General features: G+C 45.1%; 1 protein-coding gene across 5 annotated transcripts in view; it reads right to left on the reverse strand.

Annotated features, from left to right (window-relative positions):
* STIM1 (stromal interaction molecule 1) overlaps positions 1 to 20605 on the reverse strand; it is a 181674-nt gene that overhangs the window by 7526 nt on the left and 153543 nt on the right. For 3 of the 5 annotated variants that reach the window (XM_015062088.3, XM_015062090.3, XM_027039681.2), the window contains exons 6-10: positions 14697 to 14874; positions 10718 to 10895; positions 3207 to 3374; positions 2588 to 2688; positions 2074 to 2309 (exon numbers count right to left, since the gene is read on the reverse strand). In XM_015062088.3, the coding sequence (XP_014917574.3) occupies positions 2074 to 2309; positions 2588 to 2688; positions 3207 to 3374; positions 10718 to 10895; positions 14697 to 14874 (861 nt within the window). Of the gene's footprint in view, positions 1 to 846; positions 940 to 2073; positions 2310 to 2587; positions 2689 to 3206; positions 3375 to 10717; positions 10896 to 14696; positions 14875 to 20605 lie in introns of all 5 variants that reach the window. The other 2 variants (XM_015062089.3, XM_053203617.1) reach the window with 1 other exon arrangement.

The following is a 20605-nucleotide window of genomic DNA, read 5'->3' on the forward strand; positions in this document are numbered from 1 at the left end:
AAATACAGTGGGACTAGGTGTGCCTTTTTCTTCAGCACTTTTTCACTTTTCACTTTCCAAATTTCTTCTAACAAGCATGCAGACAACACAGAGCCAGCTCCTGGAATAATGCTACAAATCAGGCTCTTGGAAGACGACGGCCACCATGCCCAGGGAAGGGGTATACAGGCACCAGGTAACTTGGGAATGTGCTAGAGCATCCCCCTTGGGCTCACTTCCAGCTCCAGCTGAAAACAGAATTTCTACCTTTGTTTTTTTTCCTCTACCCTGAGAGGTGGGCCTCCCCGCCTTCTCCCTAAAGATGGGAGAATGAGCCACGTGACATGGGTGCCAGAAGCCATGGAGGCTCCGCAAGGGAGAGAACGCAGGTCCACAGTGATGGAGAGCTGGGGAGGCAGGGCTTCTATGACTGGTGGCTTTCAAGGCATGGAAAGGGAGGCAGAAGAGGAAGAAGCAGCATGGAAAAGGAAGAGGCAAAGGGAGAAGTAAGGGGGAAAGAGAGGAAAAGGGAGAAACATGAAAAAGAGAAAAGAAAGGAAGGATCTTTCCTTCTCTCTTTCCATCCCAGCCCAGCTAGAAGAAGGGCCATCAGGACTTCTGTCTAGCTGGGCCGGAAGGAGAAGCCCAAGCCTTCCCTCACTATGGGTGCTCTCTCTCCAGCCCTCAGCTGAGCAGGCTGATTCTTCTCACCCCTGAACCTCTCCCTGCAGTTAGTAGGGATAGTGCCAAGGGAATAGAGGGAGCAGGCAGGGGAGTGAGGCAGGCAGGAGAGGGAGCTCAGGGGTAGGAGTGTTGGTTTAGTCCCAAAAGTTGGAAAAACAAAAGCCCCAAAGGGGCTCCTCAAACCCGGGTATTTCCAGAGGGACTGATCATCCGAGCCGGCGGATGCTGAGCAGAGAGAGCGGTCACTGAACCTACGCCCCATCAGCCAGGCAGCATCTAGGTTCCAACAGCCAGGCCAAAAGGAGAAGAGAATCTGATTTACAGAGGGCTTCAGCCCACCTTTCAGTGGGATAAGGGGAGGGCCAGGGCAAGGACTGGGTAGCTGAGAGCTAATGAAGATCCCTCCCAACCCATGGAACATGGGAGCCTTGCCTGCCAGTGATCCTAACCTTGTTGGGCCTTTGATTAAAGCCCTGATAGGATATCAGACCAGGGTGACAAAGCAGCTTGGCCAGAGGCAAAGTACTGCTGAACAAATTTACAAATAAATCCTGTCTGTAGCTGGAGTCCAGCCTGATGAAAGAATCTGGCTTTCTGAAAGTGAGTCCCTAAACCAGGCCCATGGGATGTGGGCCCGAGACAACAGCTTTTCCGTAGTAAAGGTCTATTCTAGTTATCTAAATAGCCTCTGATCCAGGGAAAATTCCAACTGGGCCCCTTAGGGGTAAGTCCCTCATTCACTGAAGATTTCCCACAGAGAGTTGTCTCTTTGACTTTGCTCTACTCAGCTCTCACCACTTGAGGGGAGGAACAGGAGAGGGAAGGCCCAGGAAAGGGTGCAGAGGTCCAAGAATTCAGGGGGACATGCTTGTGCAGGAGATCCCTCCAGGACAAGAATGTCTTTCTGGCTTGGAGAATTTAGGGCTATGTCTCTTTAAGGGACTACCGCTTTATGGGGCCTCACACAAAAACAGAAAAAGATATCATGCCATCTGTCTTTAGCAATTAAGAACAAATATAAAAATGAAAACAGATAATAGCAGTAAAGAGCCAAAATGAATGCCATTTTGATATAATGAACCACTAAAGGAGATTGTTTTTATAAAGGCACATGGGGGGGGGGGGGAAGGAGAATAAAGGGATTTAAGAAACACAAAGAGTGAAGGGAGACACACTTAACACAATAGACCCAGAGGGGCAGACAGAGCATAGAGCATGGAAACAACACCAAGAGCACAACTGTGGAGGAATATCCTGACATGAACTGTGCTTTATGAACCAAGGCCCTGAGCTCAACTACCTTCCTTGGTCTCCGCCCCATATGCTGTTCTAGGCACAGCAGTGGCCAACCACTTCTCAACCGGTGCATCAAAGGCTCCTTCCCTCACCCCCACCCAAGAGGTCACCTACATTGCATGGACAAGGGTGACACAATCTCCTCATCCATGTCATCCACGTCGTCGGTCATGATGAAGTGGGCAGGGTTGGGGCGCGTGCTGCCCATCCAGCTGGGGTCTATGTTGAGAGCAGCCACCAGGGAGTGGATGCCAGGATTGTTGACAATCTGGAAGCCACAGAGGATCTCAATCTGCTGCCAGCGGTGCAGGCGCTCCCTCAGTGCTGCCGTCACCTCACTCAGAGCTTGCCTGGAGCACATGGAAGAGAATTGAAGCCATGGGCGGGTGGGAGCCCCGGTAGGAACGAGGCTTCCTAGAGGAACAGGTTGGGGGAATACGTGCAAATAAGAAACACAGTTAAATCATAAATTCAAGAGCAAGGTGGGAGCTGGATAAAGGCTGGGGCAGGACACCAGAGCTGCCCCTCTACCAGTGAAGAAGCAGAACTGGGGTTGCAGACTCCACACACCCTCCAACTCCGAGGATGGGGTGGACACCGCCAGAGCTGGGCATCAGGTGCTACTTACTTCGCAGTGAGGATTTTGTGATCCACATCATCCAGGGAAGAGCTGTGGGCCACGTGGAAGGTGCCAAAGAGTGTGTTTCTCTTCTTTTTTATCTTCTCAGCCTGCAAAAATGAGATCCCCAGCTTAAACAGAGCAGGGATTAGAGGTGGGACAATGAGAAATGCCTTTCAGTGGCTGGGTCCTCCTCCTCCTAGCACAGCTTAGGCTGCATGAGAGAAAGGAAGAGAAGAAGGGAAAGGAAGGCAGGGGGAAGGACAACAGCGGGGGAGGAAAGAAAATGAAGGCAAAGAGAGAAGCAGTGGGATCCCCTGACAGTCCCCCAGCCCCAGAAGGGTTCTGCCCCATAGCGGGCTGGGGCTGGCAGAGTTTTCCCTCTACCTGCCTCCCCTTGCTTCATCTTTCCAGAAGGCAGGTGGGAGTACACCCATGCCCTCAGCCCCTCCTCCAGAAACTTGAGGACATCATCAGGAACTATTTTTCAGGAAAAGAAACAGAACCCAGCACCAGGATATCTCTTTGTCCAACAGGAGGGATAAGGAGAGGTGGAGAGGAGGAAGAAGGGCAGGTGAGGGGAGGGGGCAAGCAAGAGAGAAGAGAGTGATGGGAAGGCAGGTCTCACCCCTTCCTTGGCCACCAGCAGCTGCTTCTCAGCATTTTGCTTCTTGATGTTATAGTACTGCACCTCCACCTCGTGGGTCAGCTGCAGCCACTTCTGAAGGGCCTCTGGAGCATACCATGAGCTGTGTGATTCCAGTTCCTTCTCTGCTTTCCTCAGGGCCTCCCGAACCTGTGCAGCCAAGAGGATGTGAACCATTACTGCTGCCATGACCCTCTCCCGATGCCTCTGATAGCACAGAATTCTGAGTTCTTATCTGCTATCTCATATGAGCTTCCAGCCCTCTCGAGAGGCAGAAAGGGCAAGGATTATTCTGTGTTTTATATATTACAAGGAGACAAACTCAGAGAAGGAAAGTAATCTACTCAAGGTCACACAGTCAGTAGTGTCAACCAGATCTCAAATTGAGATTTTTTTTTTTTTTTGCTGCCAGACTAGAGCATTGTGTACCCACACATTAGCTGCCTCTCCTGGCCTGCAGCCAATCTCCATAATCCTCCCTGCTCTCTTGAGGCTCAGGTCAGCTCAGTGAGCCACCTTCTTTCTGAGAGGTGGGGGTCTATGCTCAGACCTCAAGACATCACCATGTGGCAGAAAAAGCACTTGACTGGGAATCCAAAACTCTGATTCCGACTCCTGGCCCTGTGACCCTGTGCTTTCAATAGCAGATCTCAGTTTAGTGTGAGGAAAGACTTTCTCCCTTGCACATCCAAACCACAGTAAAGGGGTGATCTCAGGAGGAGGTATGTGAACAGCTCAGGTCAGAGAGCCCTTAAAAATAATCGCTATTCCAGAAAGGGATAGCCTGAATGCTCTCCAAAGTGTCCTGTAGTCCCAAGGTTTTGTCTATGATTCTCCCATTGAGCAGGGCAGGTAGGCTTTGAAGGGCACCCTCTACAAACCAGCACACTTACTTTGAACATGGGCATTGCCGAAAGAGGCCAAGACATGAGAGAAGCAATGTATAAGCAGAGATCTCACTGACTTCTCAGCAAGGAGCATCCAATGAAGCTGAAACATGGAAGCACTAAACATGGAAGGTCTGAGATTGCATGCAGACATTATACACACTGGATCCCTTGCTATCTCACCCAGTCTACAGAAGTGACCCCCAATTTCCCCACCTAGACACTGACCTTTAGCTGGTCAGAATCCCAGAGAAAAGGGATTGAGAGGCAGTTGTATTATTCCCAACTTGCCAATGGGGCAAGTATCCCAGAGCAGGCCTGAGGTTCTCTCCGTGGCCTGAGATAGACTGGGAGGGCCTTAGCTAAGGACAGAACACCTTTATTCCATAGAGAGCCAATGAGAGGACAAATCCCCACTTGGTTTTCGGTCTTTGAAAAAGTGGAAAAAGAAACTATAACTTAGCCCACTCCTGGCTTTGTAGATTTAAAATGGAGAACAGATGCCTTAGAGTCTAATACACCAAGTGTGAAAATGTATTATCAAGTTCTACCTTGAAGGGAGAGAAAGGAATGGGATAAGCTAAGAGCAAGGGAGGATGGAGAGAAAAAGAACAAAGAGGAAAGGGAGGGCAGTGGGACAGTTGGGAAAGGCTGGTCTAACAGGCTCAAAATGGTTTAACAGGAGAAATACTTACAAAATAGGGAAAAGGAAGTGGGGGGCGGGGTGGGGAGGATGGGAGGCAGGGAGACAGAGACAGACCCATCCTGCCACACAAGGAATAAATGCCTGAAGGAGATAGAGCTGGGGGGCAAGTCACAGTATTCTTTTATTCTATGGCTGTGGTTCTCAACCTGCAACACGCTGGAATCACCTGGGGAATCACACTTCAAAAATACTGGTATCTGGACCCAAACCCAGATTCTGATTTCACAGATCTGGGGCGCTGGCCTAGGTATCAATACTTTCTCATGTTCTGCAAGTTCTACTACATAGCTTCTACTATGCAGCAAAGTTAATAACCACTGACCACGTGCTTTGTTACCCCTGACTTCCACTTCCCCATAGGATGCAGTAGGTCATGCCAGAAGAATAATTCTGATCCAACACAGCATCTGGGGAAAGCTGTCTAAGCTACAAAAATTACAAAATTCTTGAAAGACAAATTATTATAATTATGAAAAATTTTCAAAGTCATCAGAGAGCTATAAAGACTACGTCTACAATTTTTCCAGTATGATCCAGGGATCCTTGAGTGCATCCTTTCAGAGCATCTGTGAGATCAAACTATTTTCATAATTGTACTAAGACATTATTTACCTTTTTCACTCCCTTTCGCTCACAACTAAACTGTAGATTTCTCCAGAGGCTATATGATAAGTAATATCATAACAGATTGAATATAGACACTAATATAAGAATCAGCAGTCTATTAAGCCTGACATTAAAAGAATTTGCAAAACTGTAAAAAAAAAAAAAACAACTCACTTCTCATTAAATTATTTTTATTTTGAAAAATGCAGTCATTTTTTTTTTTTTAACGTTTATTTATTTTTGAGACAGAGAAAGACAGAGCATGAACGGGGGAGGGTCAGAGAGAGAGGGAGACACAGAATCTGAAGCAGGTTCCAGGCTTGGAGCTGTCAGCACAGAGCCCTATGCAAGGCTTCAACCCATGAACTGTGAGATCTGACCTGACTGTCAGATCAGCCCATGACCTGAGCTGAAGGCAGACGCTTAACCGATTGAGCCACCCAGGCACCCCTTAAGATTTTTTTTTTTAAGTAATCTCTACCCCCGATGTGGGGCTTGAACTCATGACCCCAAGATCAAGAGTTGCATGCTCTTCTGACTGAGCCAGCAAGGCACCCCTGAATTAATAAATACTCTTTAATTTTCTCAGTTTTAACTTCTAACAGGATAAACAGCAACAGACTTCCCCTTTAAAAATGTTCTTTGGTGGGGCGCCTGTGGGCTCAGTCGGTTAAAGCGTCTGACTTCAGCTCAGGTCAGGATCTCATGGTTCGTGGGTTCAGCCCCACATCGGGCTCTGTGCTGATAGCTCAGAGCCTGGCGCCTGCTTCAGATTCTGTGTCTCTGTCTCTCTCTGCCCCTCCCCCACCTCTCAAAAATAAACCTTAAAAAAAAATTTTTTTTAATGTTCTTTGAGGTCCTAAATAATTTTTAAGAGTCAAAGGGTTCTGAGATCAAAAAGTCTGAGAATCACTGGACTAGATGAACTGAAAATCCAAAGAGGGGAAAAAGCCTAAGATGAGTTGATAATTGTCAGCCATTTTCTTCCTTGGAGCCATTGGATGGTTCTGGGTGAGAGCTGATAATTGGGCATGGCCCAGGGCAGTGGGGACTCCACTGGAGCCTAGAGAAACCAGCCCAGCTTTTGTTGGTAGTACAGTACTGGTATGACATTGGAAATTGAGATTGGAAACATACATCCAGCTTTCTTCATTGAGCATTTACTCAGTTCTGGGGCTGTGCAGGAGAACACATAGCTAGGTCAAAGGATGGAATAAAATCTCCCATAATTTCATAATACTTAGGGGACAAAACATTGTAGGAAGGAAGGGACCTGCTTCACACATACCCTTGGGTCCTCCCCTCGAGACAGCTGCAAAATTTTGAAGCTATGAGGAGCAGGAGGCCAAAGAGCTAAGTTAAAATCCTCCAAGTGGCAAAAATGAATCTCTCATAGTCTTTCAGGGCTCAGGAGAAAGAAATCCACAAGCTCTCAAGAAAAAGGAAGGAACATGCCTGAGAAACAGGGACAAACGAGTGCTAAACCAAGTCTTTCTAAAACTACAACCCAGCTCCAACATGGCTCAATTTCTGATTGGCTTGAGGTGATTAGATCCTCACCCTACATACCTAACAGAAGAAGGGAGGAGCCTCTATTTGATGGAAGATAAAATCATCTGGAGCCTCTATTATTTTTTATACACACTGTCCACTATTTAATAAAAATAAATGACTAGACATGAGAAGAGGCAGGAAAATATAACCAATAATCAAGAGGAAAAATAGGCAGTCCCATAAGTGATCCAAATGTGAGAGGCACCAGAAAAGGACTTCAACTATGAGTGAAGAAAATACAGAGATGGACACAATAAATGGAAACATGGAAATTCTGGGCAGGAAACCGGAATCTATAAAAGAGTAACACAGGCATTCTAGAACTGAAAAATACATTATCTGAGAGTAGGATTCCACTGGATGGGTTGAACAAAACAGCACAATATTCACAGCAGAATATAGGATTACAGAACTCAGAGACGAATCCACAGAAAATAATGAAACCAAAGCACGAAGAGGAAAAAAAAGACACAACTAAGCATAAGAGACAAGTGGAATCCAGTTAAAAGGTCTTACATAAATACTGGATTCCCAGAAGGAGAGGAGAGATTGGAACAGAAGCAATATGTAGACATGAAACAAAATGTGTATTCTGCAGTTGTCAGGCAGAATGCTCTATATATGTTGATAAGGTCAAATTGATTAATCATGTTTACATTTTTCACATCCTTACTGATACTTTTGGCTTCTTATTTTTGACAGAGGTGTTTTAAAATCTCTAACTTTGACCATAAATTTGTCTATTAAACTTTTAGTTCCTTCAGCTCTTGCTTTATATATATATATTTTTAATTTTTTTTAATGTTTATTTATTTTTGAGAGAGAGACAGACAGACAGAGCGTGAGGAGAAGGGCAGAGAGAGAGGGAGACACAGAATCCAAAGCAGGCTCCAGGCTCTGAGCTGTCTGCACAGAGGCCAACGCAGGGCTTGAATGCACGAACTGTGTGTGAGATCATGACCTACACTGAAAGATGCTTAACTGACTGAGCCACCTAGGTGCCTCATTGTTTTATATATTTTTAAGCTATATTATTAGATGTATACAAATTAAGTGTTGTTATGTTACTGTTGGATTCACACATTTATCATGATGAAATGTCCATTTTTGTCTCTAGTAATACTTCTTGCTCTAAAGCCTATTTTGTCTGATAGTAATATAGCTACTCCTGTTTTATTTTGCTTTGCATTTGTATGATGTATCTTTTCTCATCCTTTTACTTTTACCCATTTTATATCCTTACCATTTTATATCTCTTGTAAACAGCAGATAGCTGGGTTTTGTTTTTTTATCCAATCTGACACTCTTCACCTTTCCATTGTATTGTTTGGTCTGTTTACATAAACCAAGTCTCAACACATTTGAAAGAACTGAAAATATACAGCATATGTTCTCTGACCACAGTGAAATTAAATTAGAAATCAATGAGAAAAATCACTGGAAAAGTCCCCAACTGTTTGAAAATTAATCAACACACTTGTCCTAAACAACCATGAGCACCCCCCAAAAAAATTGCAATAGAAATTTAAAAATCTTTTCAACTGAATGATAATGAAAATATGAAATACCAGAACTTAGTGAATGCAGCAGCTAAAGCAGTGCTGAGCTATAAATTTATAGTTCTAAATGCCTCTGTTGGAAAATATTAAAGGTTTAAAATCAATAACCTAATCTTCCACCTCAAGAAGCTAGAAAAATAAGGGGCACCTGACTGGCTCAGTCAGTGGAGCACGCGACTCTTGACCTGGGGGTTGTGAGTTTTGAGCCCCATGTTGGGTATACGGATTGCTTAAAAATAAAATCTGAAAAAATAAAAATCTAAAAAAAGCTAGAAAAATAAGAGCAGTAGGCTTCACACCCAGCGTGGAACCAACACGTGGGGCTTGAACTCACACCCTGAGATCAAAACCTGAACTGAGATCAACATTCAGACTCTTAACCAACTGAACCACCCAGGTACCCCTAAAAAAATTTTTTTTAAAGTGCAAGACTTCTACACTGAAAACTACAAAACATTGCTGGGAGAAATTTTAAAAGACCTAAATAGGAGACAAGATAAACAATGCTCACGGATTGTAAGAATCATTTTGTTAAAATGTCAATTTTCCCCGACATTAATCTATAGATTCAATATAAAACCAATAAAAATCCCAGCAAGGCTTTTTTGGGGGCAGGGGGAGTAGGGAGAAGTGGTAGAATGACAAGCTTAATTATGGAAATGCAAAGAACCTAGAACAGCCAAGGCCATTTTGAAGAACAAAGCTGGAGAACTTACTACAGATATTGAGACTTAGTAGAAGACAATGTGCTTTAAGGACAGACAGACTACAGAACAGAATTATCTACTTGAAAAAAAAAAAAAAAAAAAAAAAGAACCTTGACTTCCTACCTCATATAGACAAAAACTAATTTGAAATAAACCACAAACCTAAACGTGAAAAGTAAAACAAGAACACTTCTATAAGAAAATTTACAAAAATATCTTGGGGATCGGGAAAGATTTCTTAAAGAGACCACAAAAAGTACCAACCACTTAAAAAAAATTATTAAATTGGACTTCATTAAAATCAAGGCTTTCTGTTCATTAAAAGCAATATTAAGAGAGCAAAACAAGCTACAGACAGGGAAAAGATTTGTGTTATATGTATATATATATACAGGAAGACTTACATCCAGAATATATAAAGAACTCCTACAAATCAACTAAGAAGAAGACAAGTAACACAATTCTTAAAATGAGAAGAGATTCCCAAATAAAATGGTCAATAAATTTATCAAAAGGTATTTATTATTATTAGCCATTAGGAAAATGAATATTAAAATCACAATGAAATACCTCTAGATCCCGGAATGTATACAATTAAAAAGCCTAAAAATACCAAGGTTGTAGCTCAACCAGAACTCTCACACATTGCTGGCGCTAATATGGACTGGTCCAACCATTTTGGAAAACTAGAGGTTTCTAATACAGCTAAATTTATAAATTCCCTATTATATATCCAACAGAAATAAGTGTTTATGCTAAGAGAATATGCAGGAGGTCCATAGCAGTGTTATTCATAAAAGGAAAAGAAAAAGAACTGCAAACAACTCAAATGTCTACCAACAGAAGAATGGATAAATAATTTAAAGAACACTCCTGCAATGAATAATTACTTAGCAATGCAAATAAACCAACTACCACTACCCACAGTAACATGGATGACTCTCACAGACATAATGCTGAGTAAAAGAAACCAAACACGAAGAAAAATACCATATAACGCCATTTATATGAAGTTCAAAATCAAGCAAAACAAATCCGGTTTACAGATCATGACCATAGTTACCTTTTGGTGGAAGATTGACAGAAGGCAGAGAGAAGCAAAAGTGAGCCTTCTAGGGTGCTTAAAAGATACTCTTTATCTTGATCTGGATGCTGGTTATACAGGTACATGCTTATAGGAAAGCTTTCCAGCTGTATATTTATGATTGGTACACTTTATGTAATAGTTCAATAAAAAGGGAACAAAATAACTGTTATCACCTGTTATCCCCTAGTCTTTGAAAATCACAGTGACCTTTTTTTTTTTTTTTTTACAACTTTTCCACTATTATTGGTAAGAGTCTAGTAACTCCTAAAGATATTCTTTGAGGCATATTTCAAAGTCCTCGCACATGAAGCATTCCAGCCAGGCTTTTGGCCCTGCACTTTTCCCACCCCCACCCCAGGGTGTCCAGGAAACAGTACACTCTCCTACCTGCTCCAACTCCTCCTCTGCGTATTTTTGGCGGCTCCGCTCATTCTCAGTACCCTCCCGCAGCTCCTTCAGCCGCTGGGCTTCCTGCTTGGCAAGGTTGATCTCATCACGCAGCTTCTTCTCCAGATGTACCTTCTCCACCTCCACTGTGCGGTGCTCCTCTTGGGCCTTGTGCAGCCTGGGGAGCGATGCAGGGAGCTGGAGAAGGCCAGGCAAGGGGTGCCAGCCAACACGCCACGAGTCACAGCATCAAAGAGGAAAATGAGGGCTCTGGCACTCAGAATATATTCTCCCTACTCTGTTGACTGGCTCTGAGTTAGCTCAGGGCCAAAAGAAACCACAGTGATTACCATATTTCTTATCATTTTGCTGCCAGTAATCATGCTAGGTTCCTGGGTATCTGAATCCTTCCTCTGAGGGATCTCACATACTAAGATCCTAACAACTACTAGCTTACAGGGTATTTCCATGTGTCCTCCCTGCAGATAATGATATGTTGTATCATTATCAGCCTAGGACAGGTATGGATTTAAGACTTAGAAAAGGGAAGTCATTGCAGGTTGAACAGAGACTAGAATTCCAATCTGTAGGACTCCAAACCCCACAGTCATTCCCCATATCCTCAGGTATCTGGAAGGCTCAATAAATGTAGAACGCCCTGCAAGCTAGCCCAAAGATCCAGAGAAGGCACAATGGCTGAGATGCGACTGGGGTGGGGATCCTGGGGGTATTTAGGGAAGATGAGAAAGGAACCATTGAGAAGCACCTCATAGAGTCCTGAGTACCTGTTCCCAGAAGTGCAGAAAATGAAATTCATAACAAAGGGTCTGGGGAGGGCCCCTGCTGCCCCCAGGCCTGACTTTCCTTTCTAAGTATCTTCCATGGTAGGAAAGATCTCAAAGGCTCAGTTATAATGAAAATATACCTTTGTACCCACCCACACATTCCCTCTGTTCACTGACAAAACCTTCCAGCCATCCAACCCAGCCTCCTTCCTTCCTCCACATATCTATGTTAATCCATTCATTTATTCATCCATTCATTCAACACATACTTGCAAGTGTCTGCTGAATGCCAAGCCTTGCACTAAGTCCTAGATACATGGAGATGAATGAGAAATTGGTCCCTGCCAATTAGGAGCTCATGATCTAGTCCAATATAGACAAATAAACAGATACCTAAACACAGTGTGATAAGTTCTACAACAGAGAGACAAGGTGTTGGATGAGCCCAAAGGATGGAGTGACCAACTCTGCCTGAAAGGAGTCAGGGAAGGTAACTAGACCCAGGAGAAAGAGTAAGAGTTCGCTAATCCCTCTGGAAGAAGCGAAGGACTTAGTCATTGTTGGGCCTTCCTATCTGAGTAAGAAACACCAAGTCACAGGAGACCAGGGTAGGAGGGTAAAGGATGATGAAGAAGATAGTGATATATAGCTTAGACCTGAGATACAGAAGGATAAAGCTACAGAACAAAAGGGGACCTCAGAAGAGAGTACTGACCACTGAGCTAATTAAGTAGGTGAAACAGAAGAGGCAGAGACAGAACTCAGCCTCTAAAAACTGCCAAGTCACGTCCATGAAGCGCCTTGGTTGCTCGGTCCGTTGAGTGTCCGACTTCAGCTCAGGTCATGATCTCGCAGTTTGTGAGTTCAAGCCCCACATCAGGCTCTGCACGGACAAGTTCTGAGCCTGGAGCCTGCTTCAGATTCTGTGTCTTCCTCTCTCTCTGCCCTCCCTTGCTCATGCTCTGTCTCTCTTGCTCTCAAAAATAAAATTTAAAAAAATTTTTTAATAAAAATAAAAACTGCCAATTCAAGTCCAGATCTGTCAGTGGCTGAAACCTCAAGAGATGTGGTGGGACAAGCAGAAAAGGACTAGGCTGCAAGCCTCCTGCTGACAAATGGCAGTCCGCTTTGTCCCTGGAGAGAAAGGCAGTTCAGCCTCCTCAAGATACACACTAGGTGGCACTACAGGCAAGGCTCAAAACAAATCAGAGGCGCCATTTCCTGCCCCCATCAGCTTCCCTTGCTGAACACCCTCTTTATTGTATTCTTCCGTGCCCCAACTGCCTGAAATTACACCACTGGGGATTCATTTCTTCACTGAATATAATCCTCTCTGAAAGCAGCCTCTTCAGAAAAGCCTATGATCTGTCTGCCTTGCCCAGATTGTAGGGAACTCCTTTAAAGTAGAATCAAAACTGACCCACTTTTATAGTCCTAACAGGATCTAGCAGAGATGAAGATCAATAAATACTACTGGGTGCAGACATGAGCAAATACGTGTACAGTCAAGCCTCACCCCACTCCATCTCCTCCACAGAAGACTGAGCATCTTGAAAGCAGCAGTCAGTTAGCATTACAAGTAAGAAAATTCGGCTACCTGACCGCAAGCCCTGACTCTAAGCAGCTGTGTGACTAATCTGTTCCCTGTACCAGGGACAAGTCTGTTCCCTGTACCAGGCCTGTTTCTTCAATCCTAAATGGGAATCAAAATCCTTGCCTCAAAGAATTTTCTTGAAACCCATTGAAATCCTACCTGGAATGCACATGTAGCATTACATTTATTCACCCAAAGTATCAGGAACTCTGGAAAAAAAAAGAAAAGCTCTGTGGTGGCTGGCAGTGCAGGCCTGTGAAAGGAAGGAGGGACAAGGCGGCATGTGGGCTCTGGACACTATCAGAGGAGAATATGTGTGTGCACATGTGTCAATGTGTGTGCATGCAGTCGTTTCTCTAAGGGCCACAGTGGTCATTAAGCTCTGGAGGCCTTGGGAGGCAGGGAGAACTGGGAGCTTAGTTTTATCCTCAAACTTGGAATGTCTCCTGCCTAGATTCTTTGGCTTCGCAACGAAAACAGTACATGCTTTTCAGAGAAATGAAGAATGGGGGCTGCCCAGATAGCAGCATTTAGCCCCTAGCTGGCAAAGGGCCCAGGAACAAGGGGCCCAGAAAAGTAGCCAGAAATCAGTTCAGAGATAAAACTTCACTTATCTCCGAGAAACCCAGCCAGTGGAAATGAATGTGATAGGGCCACCTTTACTGAGGCAGCACCTGTAAGTGTCAAAATTCCTGGCTCATATTTACTGATATGTGACCCAAACAAAGCACTCATCCTCTCTGAGCCCTCATTTCTTCAACTCTAAAATAGTAATAGTACCTACCTAACATGGTTGTGGTGATTTAAAAAAATAATAATGCATTTAAGTACTTAACAATACCTAGCTCATAAGAAATCCTTTGCCCACCCTCCAAAGAAAATAGTAGCTATCATTAAAAAGTAACAGAAAAGGGCCAAATGTCATTTCCTTTTACATGGATTCCTGCAAAGACTTCTCAATGGGAATCCTGGGGCTGCCAAAATAATTTTCTAAAAAAGAGTCCTGAAGTAGGTCCCTCCTCTTCTCAAAAACAAAACAAAGCAAAAAACCAATTACCTGCGTTGACTCCCTCCTGACTTTTGCATCTTTCTAAAACTGCTCCATGAGAGGCTTATGGTGCCAGGGATCTGGCCTCACTCTATATACATTCAACCTTAACTACCAGGACCTCCCTACCATCTTTCAAGAACTAAAGGTATCAGAAAGACAGATTTGGGAGGTTTCTTCGGCGAACAATGAAGAACAGGTAATTATGTCTATTTCTATGGGAAAGATAACAGTCCAGGGGCAGCGAGAAGGATAGAATGGACAAGCCATCCACCCAGGGAGGCTCTAGATCTCTGACAGCTACACATTTCTCCCTCTGAGACTCAGAGGGAGGAAAGACAGAAATAAGCTTCTGCCCTGGGGAGGAATGTTTGCCTGTGCAACTGTAATGTCAGGAGCCTACGCTCCCAATGCAGTTTTGGGAAGTATGGCACAGCCTGGGAGGTGACGCCAGCATGATCTTGGGGGCGAGACAGCCCACAACCCTGGTGGAAACAGGAGGCTCCCAAGAGCTGGCAGCATCAGGGCTGTGGGGAAGGGGCAGGGCCTTACCTTTCCTGAAGGTCATGCAGACTCTGCTCAGCTCTGTGTAACCCCTCCAGATCCTTCATCATCTTCTTCATGTGCTCCTTTGAGTAACGGTTTTGGATGTAGGCAAACCAGCAGCCACCCACGCCAATAACGATTGACACCACCAGCATGAAGTCCTTGAGGTGATTATGGCGGGTCACTGCCAGAGAGGAGGCCATGGTGAGACAGGTTGCCCATTGCACACCTAGCCTTGCAACTCCATGCATCCCCTCCTGCATGAAGCCCTCCCACTGCAGAATGCTTCTTAGACACACATTTGCCACATACTAGTATAGTGAGCTCTCTGCCTACTTTGGAAAAGATGAGAGGCCTGAGAGCTGTGCAGGAAGTTTGTTAAATCATACTTCCCTACTCGGCAGTGAATAGGAGACAACTAGTGCCTTCTCAGGACATCCCAGCTACCTCTGGACTGCAATGAGCACATGTGCCCACACGCAGTGGCTTCTGTGCTACTGGATCAGCAATGCTAGAGTAGGGAGAAGGGGACAGCTGGTAAGAGTATAAAGCAACATCACTAGAGCTTGAGGCCTGGCTGTGGGACTGATGTTCCTGCAGGAGCCGGGTCTCCCGGACAACCAGGCTATTCCAGGTACAAGGTACAGAGCCCAGGTCAGGTAAAGGTCTCACCAATGGAGAGCCTTTCTAGGCTGTGGCTCAATCCAGAGACCAAGTACAACAGGAGTAACACCAAGAGATTGGCATATACAGGACGTTGCCCTTGCCAGGAATCCAGGGACAGATCTACCTCCAGAGAATGCCTGGCAGCAATTTGGCAAAGTGCCGGTGCGGTGGCTGGGGTTCAAAGCAATGCTCAGTCTCCAGAGCAAAACTGAAAAGCTTGAACAAGGAGCAACACCGGAAGGTAAGTACAAAAGCCATGTCCTCAGAAGTGAGCCAACCAGAAGAGGGCCACTCCTGGAACCTGCCATTGTTCCCAGTCCACCAGGTCTCAGCTCTAAGCCACAGCACAGGAAACCTGGACACCATAAGGAGAACACGGCTGCTACTGTGGCCCCTGCTTGGGCTGGACTCAACTCAGGAGAGAGTAGCAGTGGGCTCAGAGGAGCCCTAGACGTGGGGGGCGGGGAAGGAAGAAAAGAAGGAATGCTCTCCTGTGCACAGCAGTTTAGCCTCAGGTTGAGGAGGGGGCAGTAGGGTCGACAGGACCCCAGCGCCTGGTAAGGATGAGGGGCTGATGGGAATCCAAAAGGACCCCGGTGGAGCCACCAAGTTGAGGCTGGGTCTAGATAACAGGAAAAGATACATGTAGCTGGAAACTGTGTGAAGCTGAGGCCCAGACTGACAAATGGTTATATTCATAGTTCCTGATTGAAAGCTGAGCAGCAGGACATGGGGACAGTGTGGGATCAAACACAGATTAGCACATTCTATTTCCATCCAAGGGAGCGGAGTTACGAGGTCTGGGGTGGCAGCCCTATCCTTTACATGTTTAGGCCAGACTCTCATAGAGAAAACCGAGGGTCCCTTGGCAGCCATCCTCCACCCTCACGCAGGCCTACCCTTCCAACCATACACAAATCCTCACTCTCCTGTCCTTTGGGTCCCAGGAAGAGATATCTCTGCAGCACGGTGAGCTGCCTTTCTTTCTGGAACACACCTGCCTCCTCCACACCTCTTCCAGAGGCCGGGGTACTCTTTGTCTCCCCTGTTTGTTACAGACTTTTAATCTTGGCTTCCCAAGGTTTCCCAACTCCAACATCCCTTTTATATTCTTACCAAAAGTCAGAGGCACTCCTGTTCAAACAAGACTCTGGGAAATGCCCGCCCCCTATTACCTCCAACACTTCAAAGTTCTCAAGATGGACATGCGGATTGGGCACCTATATATTCTATTCAGTCCCTATCCCACCTTGTCCAGATTGATGTGGAACAAGACTCTATTATTTTTTCCAGCTTAATACTCTCATCCAAGTCATGAATAAAAATACTGAATGACCAGAGCCAAGGGTAGGATCTGATAGTCCTCCCCTCGTCTAAGGCAATACTGTTCCACCTACCAGTACCCTTTGGATCTCTTCAACCAACTTTAACTCCACTTAAATATATAAGCATCCATACACCCCTCTGTCCAGTAAAGTGCATAGTTAGAGCTCAGAGATACTGCCTGTCCCATCCCATGAGCCACCACCTTGTCAAGAAGAGAATGACTCTAATCTGGCTGACTCACTTTGTGGCCCCTAGTGATCATCACTTGTCTGTATACCGGTGCCCAGCACAGCGATGACCAGCTCACACAGGGATTCAGTAAATATATGTGGAACTGAACCTTTACTGATAAGTTCCAAGTATGATATCTCTCTCTCCTTACCCCACATAGGAGAGGAAGGAAAAGAGAAGGTACATAACACATTAGGCATTTATATCCACCATCTTGAATTCTCATAGCCACTCTAGAAGGCAGGTATTTGTGTTCTCACTCTATAGGCCAGGGAACTGAGTCTCCCCAGGAGAACTGACTTCCTGGAGTTCATCAAAAGTGACAGGGCTGGGATTCAGATCCAGACTTGCCTGACCACATGGTCTTTCTGCTACACCCCACTTTCTCATTACAACTTTCCTACTTGTGCAGCAGGTGTTGTTTCTGCTTTGTTACATCCAAACATTGCTCACCATGGAGATGATCCCCTGATCTAGCCAGAGTGTGGCTATAAGAGTTCCAAAACCTGAGTTTTTCTCCCAGACAATATCCTGAGAGCTGACTGTGGCTCACAGGCCATCCGGAGAGTGAATACCCAAAGGTCAAATGGCCAGGCCTTTAAGGTTAAATGTAAGGCCTCATGTAGAGAAATTATTGTGCCATCAAAAGCAGCATCTTGCACTGAGTACTAGGAAGTCTGGGTTCTATGCTTGCCTCTGCTCCATCTGGATCTCAACTTCCTCAACTCTAAAATGCATTGTCACAGAATTGCTAAAGAGATCAAGTGCATAGTTATGAATGAAAGTGCTTTGAGGTGTTCTGGAAATCTTCAGCTGGACATATCCACTAGGTAATTAAGAATGTGGATGTGGAGTTTAAATAAGAGGTAGTAGCTGGAGAAGATGTGAGAATTATCAGGCCCTTTCAGTGGAACCCTGGGAAGAACCCTATAGTCCAAAGCAAATCTGTGATGTTAATTTTATGTGTCAACTTGACTGGGCTAAGGGATGCCGAGAGAGCTTTCTTGCCTCAATAAGAGATTAGTACTTCAATCGGTAGACTGAGTAAAGGAGACCATCTTCACTAATGTGAGTACATGTCATTCAATCATCCTCAGGCCTCTGAGTGCCTGAACAGAACCAAAAGGCGGAGGAAGGATGCATGTGCTCTCTCAGCCTGAGCTGAGACATTTATCTTCTGCTACCCTCTTACATCAGCACACCTGGTTGTCAGGTCTCCGGACTCAGGCTGGGACATATAGCATCAGCCCCCTGATTCTCTGGCCTTTGGACTCAGACTTATACCATCAGCTCTCCTAGTTGTTGGACCTTCAAACTCAGACTAAATCATACCACTGGTTTTTCTGGTTCTCTGGGTGTAGATGGCATATCACAGGACTTTTTGGCCTCCATAATCATGTAAGCCAATTCCTATAATAAATCTTCCCTTTATATCTATCTATCTATCTCTATCCATCCATCCATCCATCCATCCATCCATACATACATACATATTATGTTTCTCTGGAGAATCCTAATACAGAATCTATAAACCACTGTGCCAGAAAAAGAGAAATGAAGAGTCTCATCTGTGCCTTACTAACGATGTACTTTTCCCCATAATTCCATTCCCATTCTTCGCTTCCTGCCATCTTCCCAGCCCACAACAGTCTACATGGATATTTCCAATCCTTCTCCTCTGACTAGGATTCCTCAACCAACCCACTCTTTGGACAGGTAAACATGGATTATCTCCTGCCATCTCAGGGACTGCCTTGTGTGTTCTTCAACTTTCATACTAGTCACCTTCTGATAGTCTGTGAGTTCCTCAGGGCCAGGGTACAAGCCTTATTTCTCTCTATAGCCCCATACTTAGCACAGAGCCTGACCAGAACAGGTACTCAGCAAAGGTGGAAAGGAAAGACAAAGGGAAGAAGAAAGGCGGTTTTCACATGGAAGGGGTTATGATAGAAAGTGCATGTGAAAGCACAAGGAGAGCATGGCTGGCCATCCCACACAGCCCCTGCACAAGCTCAGCTCTCAGAAGCTACCCCTATGCCCAGCGAGCACTGCTAGGGCGACAGACCATGGAGCTTTCATGAGAGCAGGTGTGGCTTGCTAGGTGAACAGAGCTAACCCAGGGAAACTGGCTAGGACCTGGGGAGCCAGAGTGTGGCAGAGTTCCCAGCCCGAGTGCTACAAATAGATTTTAGCAAAATGAGGTCAACTGTTAATACAATCAGGCCTGAGGCAAGGGAGGAGGGTATAAACAAATGAGATGCTGACATGTTAACAGAGTCAGGAATAATGGTGAGAATTTTTATAGTACAGTTAGCATTGAGAAAGTGAGCCTCCAATCATTACCACTTTCTGGACCCCCTCTCCCAATCTATTCTTGCCACCTTCTCTAATGTCCACAATACCCTGTCCCTGGGAGATACACCTATTCACTGCTTACTGCCAGAATACATGCTTGGAATTTCTTTTGTCATTTACATAGCCTTCTGTGCTGAGGTTATATTAACCTATATTAACCTATAATAACTATTCCTGGACCTTCTTGCCTTCTGGTTTTAGCCCAAAAAGTGCTTTAGCTGACTCACGTATCCACAGAAGACATTCCATAGTGTTCTCCCCACAGCCAAGCTGGGCCAGAGTCTCCTCCCATCTCCCCTGTCCTAGAGCTCTAAGGACACCCAGCCTCCTTCTGTAAAACTTCTACCATACATTTCCTGACGCCTACTCATTGCTGGGCCATATGCTGAGTTATGACGACAGATGAACAAAGCTGTTTCTACCCTCATGAGTTCCCAGTTTAAAGGGTAACAGACAGGAAAACAGATTATTAAAAAAAAAAAAAGAAAGAAAGAAAAAGCAGGTACAAAGGGCTATAGGATCCCAGAAGAGAGTAAGGAGAAAGGAAGAGGCTGGAAAGGCATCCTGGAGAAAGCTTCAAAAGTGAGTTGAGGGAGCCAGCCCATTAAGAACCCAACTCTTGGGGCACCTGGGTGGCTCAAGTGTCCAACTTTGGCTCAGGTCATGATCTCACAGTTCATGGGTGTGAGCCCCACATCGGGTTCTGTGATGACAGCTCAGAGCCTGGAGCCTGCTTCAGATTCTGTGTCTCCCTCTCTGTCTGCCCCTCCCCCGCTTGTACTCTCTCTCTCAAAAATAAACATTTTTTTAATTTAATTTGCTTCATTTCATATTGGAATTCTTTATGTTTTATGTTGCTTCCTCTGTCAGAAGCAGAGGATGAGATAATATAGTAGAAAGAGCACTGAAATGTAAGTTACTGTGTCTGAGTCATGGCTCTGCCATTGAAAAGATGAATGACCTCTAAAAACTCACCTCATCTCCTGAGTCTCCATTTCTCTGACAAATTATCTGAAGATCTGGAAAAGCCCTCTCAATGAATGATCTGCTGCCAGAGTGAGACATCAGCATAGGTCTCCAAGGCAAGCTGCCTTGGGACTTCGTGTGTCAGAACACAACGAACACATCATTGTGGGATTGTTAGTAGAGCCCCGGATAGACCTGCAAGCCTAGAGCCAACTCCGCAGGTCGGAAAGACTGTAAAAGGCTATGTGCTCCTCTGCAGCCATGGTGGGAGGGCTGAGACGTCTTCTACTGTCAGAAAATGGGTCCTGAGTAGCTCCGTGCTGAGCCGGTTTGATCCTTCTTCTCCATTCCCAAGCTCTGAGGCTGCTCAG

This window comes from Acinonyx jubatus, chromosome D1 (genome assembly GCF_027475565.1).
Source record: "Acinonyx jubatus isolate Ajub_Pintada_27869175 chromosome D1, VMU_Ajub_asm_v1.0, whole genome shotgun sequence".
Taxonomy (NCBI): domain Eukaryota; kingdom Metazoa; phylum Chordata; class Mammalia; order Carnivora; family Felidae; genus Acinonyx; species Acinonyx jubatus.